At 37.4% G+C, this 20,805-nt stretch overlaps 1 protein-coding gene across 1 annotated transcript in view; it reads left to right on the forward strand.

Annotated features, from left to right (window-relative positions):
• Positions 1-20,805, forward strand: part of LOC121370676 — a 48,337-nt gene that overhangs the window by 7,265 nt on the left and 20,267 nt on the right. Inside the window, exon 2 of the mRNA XM_041496074.1 lies at positions 531-877. Within this exon, the coding sequence (XP_041352008.1) occupies positions 760-877 (118 nt within the window). The 5' untranslated portion in view covers positions 531-759. The remainder of the gene's footprint in view (positions 1-530; positions 878-20,805) is intronic.

Genomic DNA, 20,805 nt, shown 5'->3' on the forward strand with positions numbered 1-20,805 from the left:
TTATTTGTTTGCGTTACCATAGTTTGACACCCAATAGCCGATGTATTTTTCTTGCTGGGGTGTCGTTAAACATTCATTCATTCATTCTTTACTTCTGTAAAAAAAGACAAGAAAAACACAAGAGAAAAAAAAAAAGACACACACACACACACACAAACATACATACCCCCTCCACACACACACACACACACACGCGCGCGCGCGCACACACATATACCCCCCACCCCACACACACACACGCAGACATACAGCCACCCTCCACACACACATACACCCTCCACACACGCGCGCACACATACCCACTCCACACACACCCTCTACACACACACACCCTCCACACATACCCTCTACACACACACAGACACACACAGACAGACAGACACACACACACACACACACACACACACACACACACAGGTACAACTAATTGAAACAAGTCATTATGCTAGCTGGAACCCATATTTTTGTTCCGCTTACTTGTGTTGTCGGTTGACTACGTTTTAATCGAAGTCTATTCTCTCTCTCTCCAGGGTTATCGCTGTATTGTACCCGAGAGGGCCGTCGGCAGTCATTGGCAACGGGTAAACAACATGGCGGCTTTCCCCGTCCACTAAACCCCGCTAGAGTGTACACAGAGAAAACACGTCGGAGAGCCACGGGTGACAAGTGATTACAACATGGCGGCCGTGCAGTTTCTGAAGTGTGGCTAATGTGTCAGGTAAAGGATACCAAAACAGAAGAGAGAGAGAGAGAAGGAAAATGAAGAATAAAGAAAGCTCCGTGAAGAAACCTCGTCTAGGGTATCTGGATCTGTCGTTTGAGGGGTTCAAACAGGGGAGCTTGGACAACGGCAGGCGGCCTCATGGGGGATATAGAGGTGAGTGTTGTTTTCAGTTTGGTGACAGTGGTATTTTAAATTTAAAAAAAAAAAAAAAAAATGTTTGGTTGGTTGTTGTGCAGCGTATTATTAGTGGAAATCGCCAACCGTAAAGGCGCTGTTAAATTGACTTATAGTTAAAAATAACATACAATAAGCTGCCCCCCTCTATCTGCTCTCTCTGTTTCTCTCCCTTCCTCCCCCCTCTCTCTCTGTCTGTTTCTGTCTCTGTCTATTCTCTCAGTTTCCGTCTATCTCCCCCTATCTCGGTCTGTGTCTTTCGTCTGTCTATATATCTGTCTGTCAGTCAGTCAGTTTGTCAGTCAGTCTACCTGTCTGTCTACGTATCTATCTTTCTACCTATGTACATAGGTACGTACCTACTCACATATTTTTCTATATGTCTGTCTTGTCTTGTCTTGTCTGTCTGTCTGTCTGTCTGTACATCTATCTATCTATCTATCTGTCTGTCTGTCTGTCTGTCTGTCTGTCTGTCTGTCTGTCTATCTATCTATTTATCTATCTATATATCTTGTTTGTTTGTCTGTCTGTCTGTCTGTCTGTCTGTCTATCTTGTCTGTCTGTATGTCTATCTATCTATATCTATCTCGGTACCTTGGTATCAGTTTCTTTCCGATCACCTGCGTTTCGAACTCACAATTTACACATTTGTATAATAGTCCTTTTATGTAGTTTCTGATTAACCCGTTTAGACCTTCAGAAAAAGTCTGAATAACATTTCCAGGTTAAGTACCTTTTGTGAACCAATGTTTGGTTGGGTGCCAAAATGAAGAAACTGGATTTCCATGGAATAAACCATTATTAGACACCCAGCGATTATTAATTGTGATTTATTCGATTGTCTGTGTGTTACTAGCACTGTTTTAGCAGAAAGACAGACAGGACAGACAAATTGTTTATTAAAGTTTCACCTCAGTTTCACCTCAATAAAACATCACTAAACACCATAACATCTAAAATAGCACTGAGCCACTACATATGCAGTTATGAGAAACTATAAAATATTAATAATCAACACAGATAAATACTTAAATATTACATTAAAATACATTTAAACACATTTAACATGAAATAAACTGTATAAACTATATATCTAACTAAAACCCCAAAATGTTGTTAATAATACAGTATTTACACTTTACTTTAAAAAATAACAACAATCAGTTAACGTATAAAACACCATGATGCTTTTCTAAAATTAATTTGCAGGTTGTGGTACTTAATCTGTGCAAAGTGTGACTGGATAAGACATATGATCTTTATTCTGGGTCTGTAGCAGTTATAAAACTATCCATTAATTCTGTACATTTAATAAATAAAATGTCCCTCAAATCTTTATACATGAGGCAATGACGCAGGACATGTTGTTACTTCTGCACAGTTGCGACATCAATATGATCAAGCTCAAAAAGCTATGTATTTTACACTTAGACAAGGAAAACGTTGCCATCTTTCCATTCAATGCCAACTTAAATTATTTGATTGTATGGTTTTACCTATTGCTTTATACGGATGTGAAATTTGGGGTTTTGAAAGTCTGTCCTGCATAGAAAAATTGTATAGCAAATATTTAAAGTTATTATTGCCTGTTAGAAAATCCACCCCATTATATATGTTGTATGGAGAACTTGGATGCTTCCCGGTAGATATAACAGTAAAAATAAGAATGATAGGATTTTGGTTTAGGATGATTACTGGGAAGCAGTCCAAGCTATCATTATTAGTGTACAGAATGTTATTGAATGATTATAATACACATTTTTATGATCACAAATGGATAGCTTTTATAAAATCAGTTTTAGATAATATTGGTTGCACATACATATGGTGGTCACATTGTGAGCGTATTAATAGTGCTTCATTGTTGAAAATTTTTATTTCAACAAAACTCATAGATCAATTTTTGCAAACATGGTACAGTCATATTGACACTTCATCGAAATCATCTTGTTACAAAATATTTAAAAGCAGTATAGCATTCGAAAATTATTTACATTTATTAGAAAAAAAACATTGGTGCCCATTGTTACGTTTTAGAGTATCAAACCACAATCTTCCAATAGAGACAGGTAGATGGATACGTAAACCATTACATGATAGATTGTGTTTTTTATGCAACACCAACGACATCGGAGATGAATTCCATTATATTTTTACATGCCCATATTTTAACCAATTCAGACTTCAATATATACCGAAATATTATCGATCCAAACCAAACACATATAAATTTCACGAATTATTTAATTGTAAAAAAACTGGTGTCCTCCGAAAACTTGCAATATTTTGTAAACATATTATGAATACTTTCAATCCACCGGCTCATAGCTTTATTGTATTATTATTGTGTATGCAAACCCAAACCAATTATTTATAATTATATTCCCATGTTCGTTTTATGTAGATATACTTATGTGAATAGTTTTACTCTGTCATCTTGTTAAAAAGTGTGAATTGTTGTATTATATATTGTTCCTCATATGCCGTGGATTACGGCCTGAGAGAAATAAATGTTCAGTTCAGTTCAGACAATTAAAGGGACATTCCCGAGTTTGCTGCATCGTAAGATGCTTCCGACTAATAAAATATTTCTACGATTAAACTTACATATTAAATACATTTTCTTGTTTAGAATATCAGTGTCTGTATATATTCAATGTGTTTCTGGTCGTCTTAATATTTGTAAGAAACTCAAACTGGATTTTGTCTTCAAATAATTTCTTACGTACGAAAAAATAAAAAAATAAAATGAAATTTAACCTAGTACAAATATTAGAACGATCAGAAACACGTTTAATATACAGCCACTAATATTTTATGCAGAAAACAAATATATTTGATATGTAATTACAATCGTTAAACAGTCTCTGTTAGTCGATAGCATCTTAAAAATTGCAGTTAAATTTAGGAATGTCCCTTTAAAACGAACTCATGATTCATGCCATAAACCTTGGGACCGTGGTACAAAATGACGAGATGTCACTTAATTTTAATTTTAAAAAATCCCTTGATTTGAAAGTGGTTCCAAGTTTGATGGCTCCTCTGTCTGCCAATATTGGAGGCAGACTTCCACAAACTAGCGAAACATTTTTTTCATAAAGTACTCGGAGAAATCCAATTATATTCGGGTACCCCATGTTGCTGTTTGATGGCCATGGAAGCCGTTATATCCAAATGTTAAACCAAACCTGTTTCTAAGACATTTCGTGAAATGACCATATCTCCTAAGTAAGCGTTATAGGAAACTTGGCGGCCACCCTGAAACAATATATGAGCTCTTCAAAGAAAAAGTACTGAACCTGGAACTATTATCCAAACGTTTCCTGAAGATATTGGCGTTATAGAACAAAAACATTTAAATTAACGGTCTAAAAGAGTCATCTATACGAACTATTCACAAGAGCCTACAGTATGACAAAAACAGACTTAATCAATGTTCAATGGCTAATAAAAGTCATCACTAAGAAAACCATGTTTTTGTTTCTTTTGCAAACTAAAATAATTGATAGCAATCTGAAGAAAAGTGAAACATAATACAATCTTCATCCCTCCAGCATATACCACATACAGATATAGGCGGTCGATTTGCCGATATACCACATATAGATATAGGCGGTCGATTTGCCGATATACCACATACAGATATAGGCGGTCGATTTGCCGATATACCACATACAGATATAGGCGGTCGATTTGCCGATATACCACATACAGATATAGGCGGTCGATTTGCCGATATACCACATATAGATATAGGCGGTCGATTTGCCGATATACCACATACAGATATAGGCGGTCGATTTGCCGATATACCACATATAGATATAGGCGGTCGATTTGCCGCACCTTCACTGAAAATATAAAATATTCACAGATGTAGACAATTCTTCATCATTAAATATTTTCATTTCAATTTATTTTCGTGCTTATATCCAATTAAGTTTCACGCACGCTGTCCTGGGCACACACCTCAGCTATCTGGGCTGTCTGTCCAGGACAGTGGGTTAGTTGTATAAAAGATCCCTTGCTGGATTATCAAAAATGTAGCGGGTTTCCTCGGATGAAATATATGTCATAATTACCAAATGTTTGACATCCAATAGTTGATGATTAATTAATGGATGTGCTCTAGTGGTGTCGTTAAACAAAACAAACTTCTTTTTTTTTACTTTGAAGGGCAATATATGTATATATATATATTGCCCTTCAAAGTTAAAAAAAAATAAGTTTATGCGTGCATATAAGTGTGTATATGTTAGTGTGCGGATGTACCTAAAGCCTCGTATAGACTAGATGTTTATTAAAAAAATAAAATCAAAATACATTAATTTTAAAGAGAGCGTCTAGACTGACTGAATGCGTGCGATGCGTGCGTCTACAAAACGCATGCAGCCAGCTGCAATGAAATAATCATATATGGTGTATATGCCCAAAACACAAGCCGCAGACACACAAGACGCAACAGTCTGACCGCACGCACTCCGCTGCATGCACTCTATATTAAGCGCGGTTTGTTACTAGCTACGCAGCGTGGATCTCGTACGTTTCATCTTGTCGCCGTTAGGCGCTAGAGGACCACTCGAGTGTCACATAGTAAATGTTCATAACTAGTTAACATTTTAAAATAGATGTCGGCTTGTGCACACAGAGACGCGTGGACTATCTTAAGCGTCGAGTTATATATGAATAGTGCTGTAAACATACGGGTTGTTAGATCCCATTCACGTGTCAGTGTTGAGATATTTACCGTTCTAATATAGCACTAACTGTCAGTGAATAGGTGGTCACTTTATATCACTTTTGGTGTTTACATCTATTTTAATGGGATATAATATAAGAGTAGAGTATTCAGGCACGCATGTGATGCAAAACATTTCTGTGTTTCGAATCTATTATTACATGTACCGCTCTGTTCATGGTGTTGCATTAATAACAGGAAAACATGTTTACCAGATTTTTGAAAAAAACAAAAACAAGCTCGCCCCCCACCCCACCCCTAAAAAAACAATAACCCACAACCCCAAAACAAAAAAGTAACAAAACAAAGCCCCCAAACCCCCACCCCACCCATGAAAAGAAAACCAACCAAAAAAACCCAACCCCCCACCCACCCCCCGCAAAAAAAAAACAACAACAACACAAAAACGACAACAACAACCACACCAACACTAACAACCCCAGTAACGACAACAACACCCCCCAAAAAACCCAACAAAAAAACAACAACCCGAAAACCCCCAAAATCCCAAAACAATACACAAAAGGTATCTTACTTTTTTGTTTCCCCGCCTCCTTCTTTTCTTCTTTGTTTTCCCTTCTCGTCCTTTAGTGCATAGGTTTTTTACTCGCATCTTATAAAGTATGCGTTTTGTTACAGATTTGGTTTCCTGAATTGTACGGATTGCAATACACAATACGATCGATGATTTTATAAATGAAATAGCCTTTATTGGACGTGGAAACACACGTAATATTATCTTCTGGTATGACTATAACTTGGCAAAGCTATTTGTATCTGTTTTTAACTTTACTTTATAATAAATGTAACCTTTAGGTAAATGCTGGTAGATTAACCTGTTGTCAAATGATGCGCTGTTCATTACATTTAGCACGTTTATCGGTTGGCGGGAGAATAACAATAACAGTGAATATGGATATCCTGGGTATTTAGTGTACATTATTTATAGCTGTATCCGAGATTATGGAACAGAACAGTATTACTCTGAAATATCGAATAATTATAGCTGTAACATTTTACTTGTATATATAATGGGGATTATTAAAACACTATTACAACTACCACCACCATCACCACCACCACCACCGCCACTACTACCACTACCACTATTACCACTACCACTACCACTACCACTACCACTACCACTACCACTACCACTACCACTACCACTACCACCACTACCACTACCACTACCACTACCACTACCACTACTATTACTACTACTATTACTCCTACTACTACTACTACTACTACTACTTCTACTACTACTACAACTATTATTACTATTACTGCTACTACTACTACTGCTAATAATACTACAGCTAAAACCACAACTACGGCTGCTATTACTACTGCTGTTGCTGCTGCTACTACTACTACTACTACTGTATGTATAAATAAAAGAACCCTTGCTGCTAATCAAAAAGAGTATCCCATGAATTGGCGACAGCGGGTTTCCTCTCTCAATATATGTGTGGTCCATAACCATATGTCCGACGCCATATAACCGTAAATAAAATGTGCTGAGTGCGTCGATAAATAAAACATTTCCTTCTAAGACTATTATTACGTCAGAATTACCAAATGGGTGTACCATAGTGGTGTCGTTAAACAAGAAAGACTAACAATCTAGCTACGAAACCAAACAGTTACGTTAACAGCTGACAAATATTTAAAGGGACTGCCCCGGGTTTGCTGAATTACAAAACGTGTCCGACTAATAAAATTAAAAATAATAAAATCCGCTAAAATTACACCGTAATTATATTTTGCTGGTTAGTATATCACTGTTTGTATATTCAACGTGTTTCTGATAGTCTTGGTATTTGAAAGTAGTCCAAGCTAGATTTGGGCTCCAAATAATTTCGTCCGTACGAAAACAATATATAAAATGCTAGTATCAGACTATCAACTGTCACTACGAAGTTGACCAACTAGGTTGCTATATGATCCCCCCCCCCCCCCCCACCCAACTTACGACTGGTACTCTCAGATTAACAACTAATTGGTCGTAGGAGTTGTATACGACGAGAACTGAGTTGTACGAATGCTCAAACTAGCAACTGGACAGTCGTAGAAATCGAGAGATCGGCGAGGTGGCCAACTCCGTCGTGACATTTGGTAGTCAGAGCCTAGCATTACGAAATAAAATGAAGTTTGACCTGGTACAACTACTTGTACGATCAGAAAAACGTTCAATGTACAGCCACTAATATTTTATTTATAAAAAATATATTTAAAAGGACATTCCTGAGTTTGCTGCAATTTTTAAAATATTATCGACTAACAGAGACTTTTTAACGATTGTAATTACATATAAAATATATTTTTCTGCATAAAATAATAGTGGTTATATATTAAACGTGTTTCTGATCGTTCTAATATATTTAACATGTAAGTTTAATCGTAAAAATATTTTATTAGTCGGAAACATCTTACAATGCAGCAAACTCAGGAATGTCCCTTTAATATGTAATTACAGTTGTCTGTTGGTCGTGAAAATGGACAAGTTTAGTTAATTGCTAAACCTGCAACACACATTTGAATAAAGAGTTTGTTTTATTTAACGACACCACTAGAGCATACTGATTATTAATCATCGTCTATTGGATGTCAAACATATGGTAATTTTGACATATAGTCTTAGAGAGGAAATCCGCTACATTTTTCCATTAGTAGCAAGGGATCTTTCATATGCACCATTCCACAGACAAGGTAGCACATACCACGGCCTTTGATATACCAGTCGTGGTGCACTGGCTGGAACGAGAAATAGCCCAATGGGCCCACCGACGGAAATCGATCCCAAACCGACGGTGCATCAAGCGAGCGCTTTACCACTGCGCTACGTCCCACCCCCATTTGAATACGGTTATAAGATTGAGAACCTACAGTTTGTGATGTTTAAACAGGGAAATACCGTTTAAAAATAACTAGAGCTTGTCTTGATAACCATTACTTCTCAGACGAACGTGCATTTTTAGAATGATGAAAAATGCGTTTTGGGGTATTACAGAAACCTGGATGACCAGAACCACTTCAGGTGTACGGAAATTTACATTCTAAAGAGTAATTTTAAAAACCCGTCTTTAATAGTGACAAATACGTCGTAGTGTTTAAAAACTAGGGTTTGTCACTTTAACATTCACCAAAAACTCAGGACAGTCCCTTTAAGGTAATATCCGTGTCGAACCAAACGATAATCGTACTATTGTTCCCAACACAGCCCTGCATTGTTAGTTTTACACTGTCGCGAATTTCATGTGAATATCACTGTCGCCTCGGGCGTTGGTGTGCTAATGTGTTTGCATAATCCACTGTGCAGGTGGTTACCGGTGAATAAAAAACAGTATTGTACACATTGATAGCAGTTTGTACGAGAGAGCCCACACCTGTATGCATGATCATGAGTCTGTTGGTAATTTATTCAGGTAGATTTTATTACTGCACTGTAGTGTGCATCTCTTGAGGTCGCTTCGCTCTAAATCGAGGAGTTAAAAATCAAAATAATAAGTAATATTTTTAATACCAATAAACCTAGTGATGGCTTGATTTTATTATTATCATTATCATTATTATTATTATTAATAGTAGTAGTAGTAGTAGTAGTAGTAGTAGTAGTAGTAGTATTTTTAATTTACTTTTGTTTTAAATTTTATTAAAAAAAAAGAACGAAAGAAAAAGAAAGAATCGCAAATCCCGTAGCCTTTCTATTGTCAATACATACCCCCCCCCCCCCCCAACTCTTCCCCGTCCTGGAAACCTATCCCAGGGAAAGCAGGTGTGGAATGATTGATTGTTTGATTGATTGATTAAAGGTAACGGTTTCACCAAAAATAGAACTGTACAATAATACAATTCCACAAACGTAATCAAATAAACGCAATATTTACTAAATAGAATGATATAGAAAATAGTTTTTTCTTCTATTCTTCACCTCAGTAGGTCAATATTGTTATTTGAGAAATTTGAAAGACGTTGTTTTCTACTTTCACCTCGAGATCTCCAAGCTAATTCGTGCGTCGTAGGATCGAACCTCCGCTGTGGATCCATTCGTCTGACTGGGTTTTGTTCTCGTTCCAACCAGTGCAACACAACTGGTCAAAGGCCGTGGCATGTGTTTTCCTGTCTGTGAGAAAGTATATATAAAAGATCCTTTGCTGCATTAGGAAAAATGTATTGGGTTTTCTCTGTTGACTTCGTGTCAGAATTACGAAATGCTTCACATCAACAGCCGATCATTAATTAATCAATGTGTTCTAGTGGTGTTGTTAAACAAAACAAACTTTTTTTCCCCAAGCTAATATACTAACAGAAAGAGATATGGGAACATTCGTATTGTAAATACTATTTAATTTATTATTGGCGTAGATATGACTGTATAATATAAAAAGACGTAATGTGGGACTGGATGTCAGTATAAAGTTACGTTAACGACATCAGTCGAGCACATAGACCTGCTATCGGATTTCAAACATTTGGTCATTTTGACTGATAGTCTTCTGAGAAAACCTGCTACATTTGTTTCCCATTAAAGGGACATTCTTGAGTTTGCTACATTGTAAGATGTTTCCGACTAATAAAATATTTCTACCATTAAACTTACATATTAAATATATTTTCTGGTTTAGAATATCAGCGTCTGTATATTCAATGTGTTTTTGGTCGACTTAATATTTGTAAGAAGCCCAAACTGGATTTGTCTTCAAATAAATTCGTATGTACGAAAAAATTTATTTTTGAAAATGAAATTTAACCTAGTACGAATATTAGAATGATCAGAAACGCGTTTAATATACAGTCACTGATATTATATGCCAAAAAAAAAAAAAAATTGATATGTAATTACAATCGTTAAAAGGATCGATCCCCGTCGGTGGGCCCATTGGGCTCGTTCTCATTCCAGCCAGTGCATCACGACTGGTATATCAAAGGCTGTGGTATGTGCTATCCTGCCTTTCGGATGGTGCATATAAAAGATGCCTTGCTACTACTAAAAAAAAAAATATTACAGGTTTTCTCTCTAAGACTACATGTATAATGTCAAAATTACCAAATGTTTGATATCCAATAGCCGATGATAAATAAATCAATATGTTCTAGTGGTGTCGTAAAACAAATCAAACTTTAACTTTGTTGGGGCGGGGATGATATCTAAGTCAGTTGAGTACTCGCCTAAGTTGCTTGTGTCGTGGGATCGAACCCTTTCAAGGGACCCATTCGCTGATTAGTTTGTTTGATATATCAAGGGTCCTGGCGTGTGCTATCCTGTCTATGAGATGATACATATAAAAGATCCCTTGCTACTAATGAAAAAAAAAAATGTAGCGGGTTTCCTCTCTAAGACTATATGTCAAAATTACCAAATGTTTGACATCCAAAAGCCGATGATAAATAAATCAATGTCCTCTAGTGGTGTCGTTAAACAAAACTAACTTGTTGGGGCGAGATAAAAACGATGACGAAGATATCCTCCCACCAAGTTTTTCAAGAATACACTAGACCCGCAGCAAATGATTTTCAAGGATACACTATATCGCAGCAAATGTTTCTCAAGGGTTCACTTAACATGTCATAGCACCCCTCTTACCATAACTAATGATGTCAACGACTCACGGGATTACAACATGAATGATAACAGGTATTCTGTACAGACGAGACAACGTCTCCGAATCTCCCGGGAGAGCTAAGATTCCACTTAATACCGCTCCGGTGTAATATCGAGTGTATGACATGCACACCCATTTGTCCCCGCTTCCTGGTAAGTCATTTAAAGGAAACCGGAGTCACGCCGGTGGTCCGTCGGGTCAGACTTTAGGTGTTATCTCTGTCACGTGAAGAATTGTACAGCCAAAGGGGCGTATGTCAAGAAGTGTTTGATAAGATTCATGTTTTGTGGGGGGCGTTCAGTATATAGAGGTTTTGCCAAGAGCGTCCGGTAACGATTTTAGTTTGTGCGTTCAGTAATTTAAAAAAGAAGAAGTTAGTTTGTTTTGTTTAATAACACTGTTGAAGCACATTGATTTTTTAATCATCGCCTATTGTATGTCAATCACTTGATAATTGAGAGAAAAAGAAAGAAGAAACACGATCGAGCCCGAACTAAAAAACCACTAGCCACGGGCGTCGGGCTAGCGGATTTGTCGAACACTGATAATTCTGACAAATTGTTTTAAAGAGGAAACCCGCAGCAAAGGCTCATTTACATGCACTTTCCCCATATACACAGAACAGCACATGATACACATTTCGATACACCCTTCGTGGGTTACTACTGGGGATGAAACACACATATCAGAGTATGCCTCCAGCGAAGGGATTCGATCCTACGACTCGGGCATCTCAGGCGAACACTGTACCGACTGAACTAGATCCAGCCCGACCTGTGTTCAGAGAACGCGAGGAATGCTAACGTTCGCAAATGAGTTTATTCGTTCCTGATAATATGGTCAGTCTGTTTAACGTGGGGTGGTGGCGGTGATGAGGTGTGCTGTGGCTGGTGGGGTGGTGGTGGTGATGAGGTGTGCTGTGGCTGGTGGAGTGGTGGGGTGGGATGAGGTGTGCTGTGGCTGGTGGGGTGGTGGTGGTGATGAGGTGTGCTGTGGCTGGTGGAGTGGTGGGGTGGGATGAGGTGTGCTGTGGCTGGTGGAGTGGTGGGGTGGGATGAGGTGTGCTGTGGCTGGTGGGGTGGTGGTGGTGATGAGGTGTGCTGTGGCTGGTGGAGAAGTGGGGTGGGATGGCGTGCAGCGTGATGTAGCTCAGTGGTAGAGCCCTCACCTGAGGTGCAATTGGTCTATGGACGAGCTGTTTTCCCCGTACCAACCAAGCCCCCAGGACTGATATATCAAAGGCCTTAGTAAATATTGTCTTACCGATGTGAAAGTGTATATAACAGATCCCATGCAGTGGCGGATCCAGAAAATCCATTGGGGGGGGGGGGGGGGGCGCAATGACATGATGCGGATGGCCAATGGAACTTTGGAGGAGGTTTGGAGGGGATCGTAAAAATAATGAAAATTAATATATAATAAAATTATAACTGTCGCAAAATTTAGGGGGGCCCGGGCCCCTGCCCCACCCCCCCCCTAGATCCGCCTCTGCCATGTTGCTTATGAAAAAATGTAGCAGCTTTCTTCTGAAGGAAGGAATATTTTTATTTAATGACGCAATCAACGTATTTTTCTTCGATTTTCCTCTGAAGACTGCGTCAAAAAATCCAAATTATTTGATATTGAATAGCTACTGATTAATTACGTAATGTGCTCCAGTAGTGTCAATACGGAAAACAAACTTTAACCATTTCTTCTTCATCTTCTTCATTATGATTATGATTATGATGATGATTGTGGTGATGATGATGATGATGATGATGATGATGATGATGATGATTATTATTATTATTATTATTATTATTATTATTATATTGACATCCAATAGCCGATGATTAAGTAAGCAATGTGCTCTAGGGATGTCGTTAAACAAAACAAATTATTATTATTATTATTATTATTATTAGGTCGTTCGTGCTAACAAACACCCCGACTACCCTATTTTTTGATAGTTCCTAAATAATATGTCTGAATGTGACAGACTGAAAAACCTTTGACGAAACATCCATTGAACCGTTAATATTTCCGACCTGGCGATTATTGGAACACGAACCATAGAGGACCAAGAAAGAGTTTTTCTGTGTTAGCAAAACTGCTTACAAAACACAGAAACGCTAGCTTTGGAGGCGTCGGTTATCCAAATTGTAAAAAGGCTTTGCGTACATGTCAGTATTAAACCCGCTGTGCCGGATGAAAGCCATGCGATAAAAAGACGACTTATATACTCAGAGGAGCATTTCAATGGCTATGTTGGATCGAGGGCTTTGAGGTTATTGTTTCGTTCAAGTAAACGCGAGATTTCTCTGTAGTTTTTTTTTGTTGTTGTCGTTATTAGATCGCCTGTGCTGTGTATAAGAAATACGTTTAAGTGCAAATATTGGTTACTGGAAGCAGGGATTTACGTCTAAGTACTGGTTGTATAGAAAGCTGCCACTCTATGTTAATGGGCAGACGATTATGTTCTTAGCGTCAGGGCACATTAATACAATTTACTTGACCAACTTAAATTAAAGTGGACATTTATAATATGAAAAAAAGAAGAAGATTAATACCAAGGATGACAACATCTACATCATTTATCACAACAGCTACTACCACATCTGTTGCTACTACTAGTGTTTGTGCTGCTATTACTGCAGTCGCTACTACTACCACTCCTACTTCGACTATTACTGCTGCAGCTACTACTACTACCACTCCTACTTCGACTATTACTGCTGCAGCTACTGCTACTATTACTGCTACTGCGACTATTACTGCTACTGCTACTATTACTGCTACTTCGACTATTACTGCTACTATTACTGCTACTGCGACTATTACTGCTGCTGCTACTGCTACAATTACTGCTACTGCGACTATTACTGCTGCAGCTACTGCTACTATTACTACTACTGCAACTATTACTGCTGCAGCTACTGCTACCATTACTGCTGCAGCTACTGCTACCATTACTGCTACTATTACTGCTACAGCTACTATTACCGCTACTGCGACTATTACTGCTGCAGCTACTGCTACTATTACTGCTATTGCGACTATTACTGCTACCACTACCACTAGGCCTACCTCTGCACTGGACTGCACCTCTACTATACTGTACTAATACTGCACTACACTGTGCAATACTGTACTAATACTATTATTTCTTACATATTAAACAGACAAGTAAATATTTTGTAAATATCTATTTAATGATAGTCTACCTAATTTAGCATTTACTTGTTTGGGTTTTCATTGATGTACAAGGTGGTGTTTACTCTTGAAATTCAAAAAAAGATGTCGGTGAACAGGTGATTTGCGCACTTTATTGGAACAGACTATAACACATTTTGGTCAACGTGCCAATTTCTTTGCTGTTACAATATGTGAGGGACCGTTTCTGATGATGGTTTACCCCTATCCCTCACCAAAACAAAATATGTGTAGACATTTATAAGTAACTTTTGCATAAAACTGTCAAGAACCATTCTGAGTTTGTGATCTATTACACCGGTATTAAAGGTGCTATCTCAAAGTTGCACAATGACAGCTATTGCATGTCATGGTTTTATTACATTTTGCTTTAACATTTTAAGACTACACCTTTAAAGGGACATTCCTGACTTTGCTGCATTGTAAGATGTTTCAGACTAATACAATATTTCTACGATTAAACTTACATATTAAATATATTTTCTGGTTTAGATTATCAGTGTCTGTATATCCAATGTGTTTCTGGTCATCTCAATATTTGTGAGAAGCCGAAACTGGATTTTGTCTTCAAATAATTTCGTACGTACGAAAAAATAGTTTTTACGAAATAAAATGAAATTTAACCTAGTACAAATATTAGAGCGGTCAGAAACACGTTTAATATATAGCCACTAATATTTTATGCAGAAAAATATATTTGATATGTAATTACAATCGTTAACAAGTCTCGGTTAGTCGATAACACCTTAAACATTGCAGCAAAGTCAGGAATGCCCCTTTAACTATATGCCCATAAATGATTATGGGAAATAATTTTATCTGCTAGTACATGTTTATTGGAGAATCTCCATCATAAACAGGAAGGAAGGAAATGTTTTATTTAACGACTAACTCAACACATTTTATTCACGGCTATATGGCGTCAGACGTAAGGTTAAGGACCACATAGATATTGAGGGAGGAAACCCGCTGTCACCACTTAATAGGCTACTGTTTTCGATTAGCAGTAAGGGAGCGAGAAATAGCCCAATGGGCTCACTGACGGAGATCGATCCCAAACCGATCGCGCATCAAGCGAGCATCACAGACAAATGCTCACATATAACTTCTAATATAGCACATTTAAGTGGTTGTAAGATTGTTTAAATTTCTAATGTACTTATATTGAATTTATATTCAATAAATAGGCTGGTCATAATTAATAATTTATGCAGCAATTCAAAATAATCAGTTAACTTGCAGTTTTAAATTAAAAGTGTGTTTAAGGGTAAATAAAATTAACACATATCCATCAAAATTATTAAATGTATTATGTTATAGTCTGTTCCAAAAAAGGTTACAAATCACCTGTTTACTGACATATTTCTTTTAATTCCAAGATAAACACCACCTTGTGCATCACTGAGAGCCCAAACAAGTAAATGCTAAATTAGGTAGACTATCATTAAATAGATATTTACAAAATATTTACTTGTCTGTTTAATATGAAAGAAATAATTGACGAAAATCATGTTTATTCTATTTCCGACACTACTTTAATAATAATACTAATACTTATACTTATGCTATATTTATTCTATGCTATACTAATGAAAAAAAGACCCAAAACACACCATACGAACTGCGTCTACAATAATAATTAACAAAAAGACGTGGACGGGGGATAAAAAACGAACACTCCTCGAGTAAACAATATTGTTTGCGTGTGACCAAGCCTCCAAGTAAAATGTAATTTCCGTCCAATTTGTACAAGATTACTGCATTATCCAGAACACTCATAATTATAGTCTGCTATATAGATTCTACTGCATCTTGCTTATGTATATCTCTCTCTCTCTCTCTCTCTCTCTCTCTCTCTCTCTCTCTCTCTCTCTCTCTCTCTCTCTCTCTCTCTCTCTCTCTCTCTCTCTCTCTCTCTCTGTGTGTGTGTCTCTCTGTCTGTGTGTGTCTCTCTCTATGTGTATCTCTCTTTCTCTTTTCCCCAGTGTCTTCATCTGCCTTCTCACTCTCTGTCTCTATCTACCCCTTTTGTCTTTCTCATTAACTCTCTTCGTTTTCTCTCTGTCTGGTTCTCTGTGTGTGTTTGAATGTGCGTTACAAGTATCACGAATACAGTTTTAGTTTTACTTCATCCTAAGGAAAAAAACCCAAACAAACAAACAAACAAACAACAACAAACAAACAACAAACCCCCCCCCCCCCACACAAAAAAACCCAACAACAACAAACCCAAACAACAACAACAAAACCGCAACAACAAACAAAGCAAAACTGTATATGAAAAGTTAATTAGTCTAATACAACCTTAAGCGCTAACGTCTCAAACTGTTTATCTCGACAGCCGCTATAGATTTTGAATCTAATTCAGCTTGACTACTAAACCGTGGCATATTACCTCCTTTGTACGTACCTGTAGACCATGAACCTGATCTGCTCCTGTGTGTTGAGTACCCCTAAAGCCCAAACGACTGACAGACCAAGTGCAGTATAAGAAGGATTAACTAATTTATAATCTAGTGGAGGATTTGTCAATTTGTATAGATAATACGAAAATCAGCCTCTGGAAAATCTGTCAACAGACGTTTTAATATAATAGGTTATATCTAGGTTTGTTGGTAATTAAAGTCTGGATAATTCAATATTGTCCTTCAGGCGATGGATGCAGGAGCGGTGAAACAGGGTGTTGCGGGGACAGCGCTATATCCCCCCCCCCCCCCCCCCTGTTTCTGTATTTAGAAGCAGAAGGCTGGAAATGACGTATTGTAAATCATAAAATTCAAACTGTTCTCGGGGAACGTGCCCAAGGACGCCCCTAACAGGTTAAGGCCCTGTATTTCTTCAAATTGTCATTCTTCGGGCCATCGCACTGGTGTAGATACACCCAGTTTCAGACACACTCCAAGGGCCTTGCAAACCCAATAAATACTGCATCTGGCTTATGTATAATTCTCTCTCTCTCTCTCTCCCACTACCCCCCCCCCTCTCTCTCTCTCTCTCCCACTACCCCCTCTTTCTCTCTCTGTCTCTCTCTGTGTGTGTCTCTCCCCCCCTCTCTCTCTCTCTCCCACTACTCTCTCTCTCTCTCTCTCTCTCTCTCTCTCTCTCTCTCTCTCTCTCTCTCTCTCTCTCTCTCTCTCTCTGTATGTCTCTCTCCCCCCTCTCTCTCTCTCTCTGTGTGTGTGTGTGTCTCTCTCTATCTGTGTGTGTCTCTCTCTCTGTCTCTGTCTCTCCCTCCCCCCCCTCTCTCTCTCTCTCTCTCTCTCTCTCTCTCTCTCTCTCTCTCTCATACATGTATTTTTATTCCCAAACTATCGCACTAATAGTGTTTCTCCCCCACTTTCAAAATACACTACGCCGGCCCAGCCTGTGCATGTGTGTACCACTTTGTGTCCCACTGTGTGTATCTGTATGTGTGTGTGTGTGCGGTGTGTGTGCGTGCGTGTGTGTGTGTGTGTGTGTGTGTGTGTGTGCGTGCGCGTGTGTATGTGTGTGTGCGCGCGCGACAGTATGAGTATGTGTGTGTGTCTTTTTGTGTAGTCATGTATGCGTATTTGAATATGTATATGCCTTTCGTTAATAAATTAATAAATATTAAAGTGCACTATATTGTAAGAGGGGTTTTTCACTGGCGAAGAAGGGATGGGGGATTAGCGAAAATAGATGCTTGCGAACTGACTCATTTTCATTAAATCGCGAAAATTTGTTCCCGCCAAAATAAAGTATTTTACAGTCATCCTCAGCTCAGTGACCGTATTTGATATTTGCATAACAGCCCATAGAGACTGCACAATACCCGAAATAATGATGTATTCCTCGTGAATAATGAGTGAAAAGAAAATTACATTACTGAATACGACCTCGATCTGAAGTAAAGTACGTGTACACTATTAACAGGAAATAGCCCACTGTACCAGGGCAGGGTGACACGAGACGGCTGTCATTAACTGACCAGAATAGCGGGAACGAAAGTAGTATTAAAAACGAGTCCAGACGACACTAAATCAATAACGGAGATCGACGAAATAAAGTGAGATCAGACGAGGGACGTTATTTATTATTATTATTATTATTAGTAGTAGTAGTAGTAGTAGTAGTAGTGTATATATATATATATATTATATGTATATGTATATGTATATGTATATGTATATGTATATGTATATGTATATGTATATATATATATATATATATATATATAATATATATACTAAATTTTTAGTATTCACTAATAACTCATTACTCGGAGTTTCAGGCTCCTCGCCTTCATCAGATGAGTGTTGATAATTGTGACAGTTATTATTATATATATATATTATTATATATATATATATATATATATATATATATATATTTCTTGCCCACTGGGCAGGATTATCCAGCGTTTGCACGGTGCTAGAAAAATCTGTCTGACCCTAGGGCTAGATAAATCTGTCCGACCCGAGGGCTAGACGATTTCTACATAAGCGTGACGTCATAACTCATGTTTTACAACGATTGACGTCATAACTCATGATTTTCAAAATTCTGTTTGCCATTTCACGTTGTATCAAAATTCTGTTTGCCATTTCACGTTGTATCATTGTTTTAAAAATATTTAAACAAATTAATATATTCAGCTTTATATTTATTGGTAAGTTGAACATTACATATTTATGTCGTTGTATAAGGTGGACTATATTTTTCCGCGTATGATTAAATGAGTTGGCAGGTGAAATGTATACGAATCGTTCTACAATAAACAGAGCGTAGCTTACAAAATTAATCTTTTGTTACTGTAATTAAATGGACAAGAAAAAGAATCAATCACCGTTGTGAGGTATAGATACGGCAATTCCAACCCTCGGGACAAAATGTTTTTGGAAAGCATTTTATCCCTCGGGTTGGAATAGCCTTATCTATACCTCACAACGGTGATAGATTCTATGAATATATATATATATATATATATATATATATATATATATATATATATATATATATATATAGATATATATATATATAAATTATAATTTATAAACCAAACTATTTTCTATAAATATCGGTACTACAACCTCTGCTTCAAAGTATTAACTGAAGAAAATTATACCTTTCAATGATCATTTTCGATATAACCAGATGTTTTTACAACACTCCTGCTTTTGAACACAATTTTAGTATTTTGTTTTACAAGTACCCCAAACATGTTTGAAGCACAATGCTACTTGACACATTGGTACTAGATGAAATAAAATTGTATACATTTTACTGCCCACATGAAACTAAGTTTTCTTTACAACAAACACAGTCACATTTATCACCAATGGCAGGTCTTGTGGTATTAATTGCTCTATCAAATGTTCGACGCACTCGAACTTTGACCCAGCCGGACGTTTGTTGTTTGTTTAGTACTACCTAAATGGATAATCACTTGGTGGTTGACGTTCTAAATGGGTATAGCTGGGATGTAACCCAGCTTAATGCGCAGTCGGTTTAGGATCGATCCCCATCGGTGGTCCAATGAGGTTGTTAATCGTTCTATCCAGTGCACGACTGGTATATTAAAGGTTGTGGTATGTGTTATCCTGTCTGTGGTATGGCGCATATAAAATATCCCTTACTACTAATGGAAACAGGTAGCGGGTTGCCTCTCTTGAGATTATAGGCCAATATCCGATGATTACTAAACCAATGTTCTACTGATGTCGTGAGATTATAGGCCAATATCCGATGTTTACTAAACCAATGTTCTATTGATGTCGTGAGATTATAGGCCAATATCCGATGTTTACTAAACCAATGTTCTACTGATGTCGTGAGATTATAGGCCAATATCCGATGTTTACTAAACCAATGTTCTATTGACGTCGTGAAACAAAACAAACGTTTAACTTTACAAAGCGGGCTAACAACATATTGTCTATAAAACTATAGATACATTTGATTTGTCTGGAAAAGTATTGTAATTACCCGGCAACATAATTTTCGTATTGTATTGTCGTCCATGTTTGGGCATATAGAATTATGTCTACGTAGCTATAAATAATTTAAAAAACACACCCATTCTGTTGTTGTATAGTCAGCGCTATTTGTTTAAAATGTTTGTAATACATCCAATGGTAGTGGGCGTCAGCTGATGAGGAACGTACGCACAGTGTGTATTTCAAGTCACGTGATCGATTAGGCCTTGCCTTAAAGGTGCCATGTCAAAGTTACATAATGATATCTTCCGGCCAAAATGATCTATTAACTTTCGTTTTTTTAATGTAAACATTATACCTTCATCTATATATTAATATCAAAGGCCATGGTATGTGATATCCTATCTGTGACATGGCGCATATAAAAGACCCCTTGCTACAAATGGAAAAATTACCAAATGTTTCACA

The sequence above is a fragment of the Gigantopelta aegis genome, chromosome 1 (assembly GCF_016097555.1).
Source record: "Gigantopelta aegis isolate Gae_Host chromosome 1, Gae_host_genome, whole genome shotgun sequence".
Lineage (NCBI taxonomy): Eukaryota > Metazoa > Mollusca > Gastropoda > Neomphalida > Peltospiridae > Gigantopelta > Gigantopelta aegis.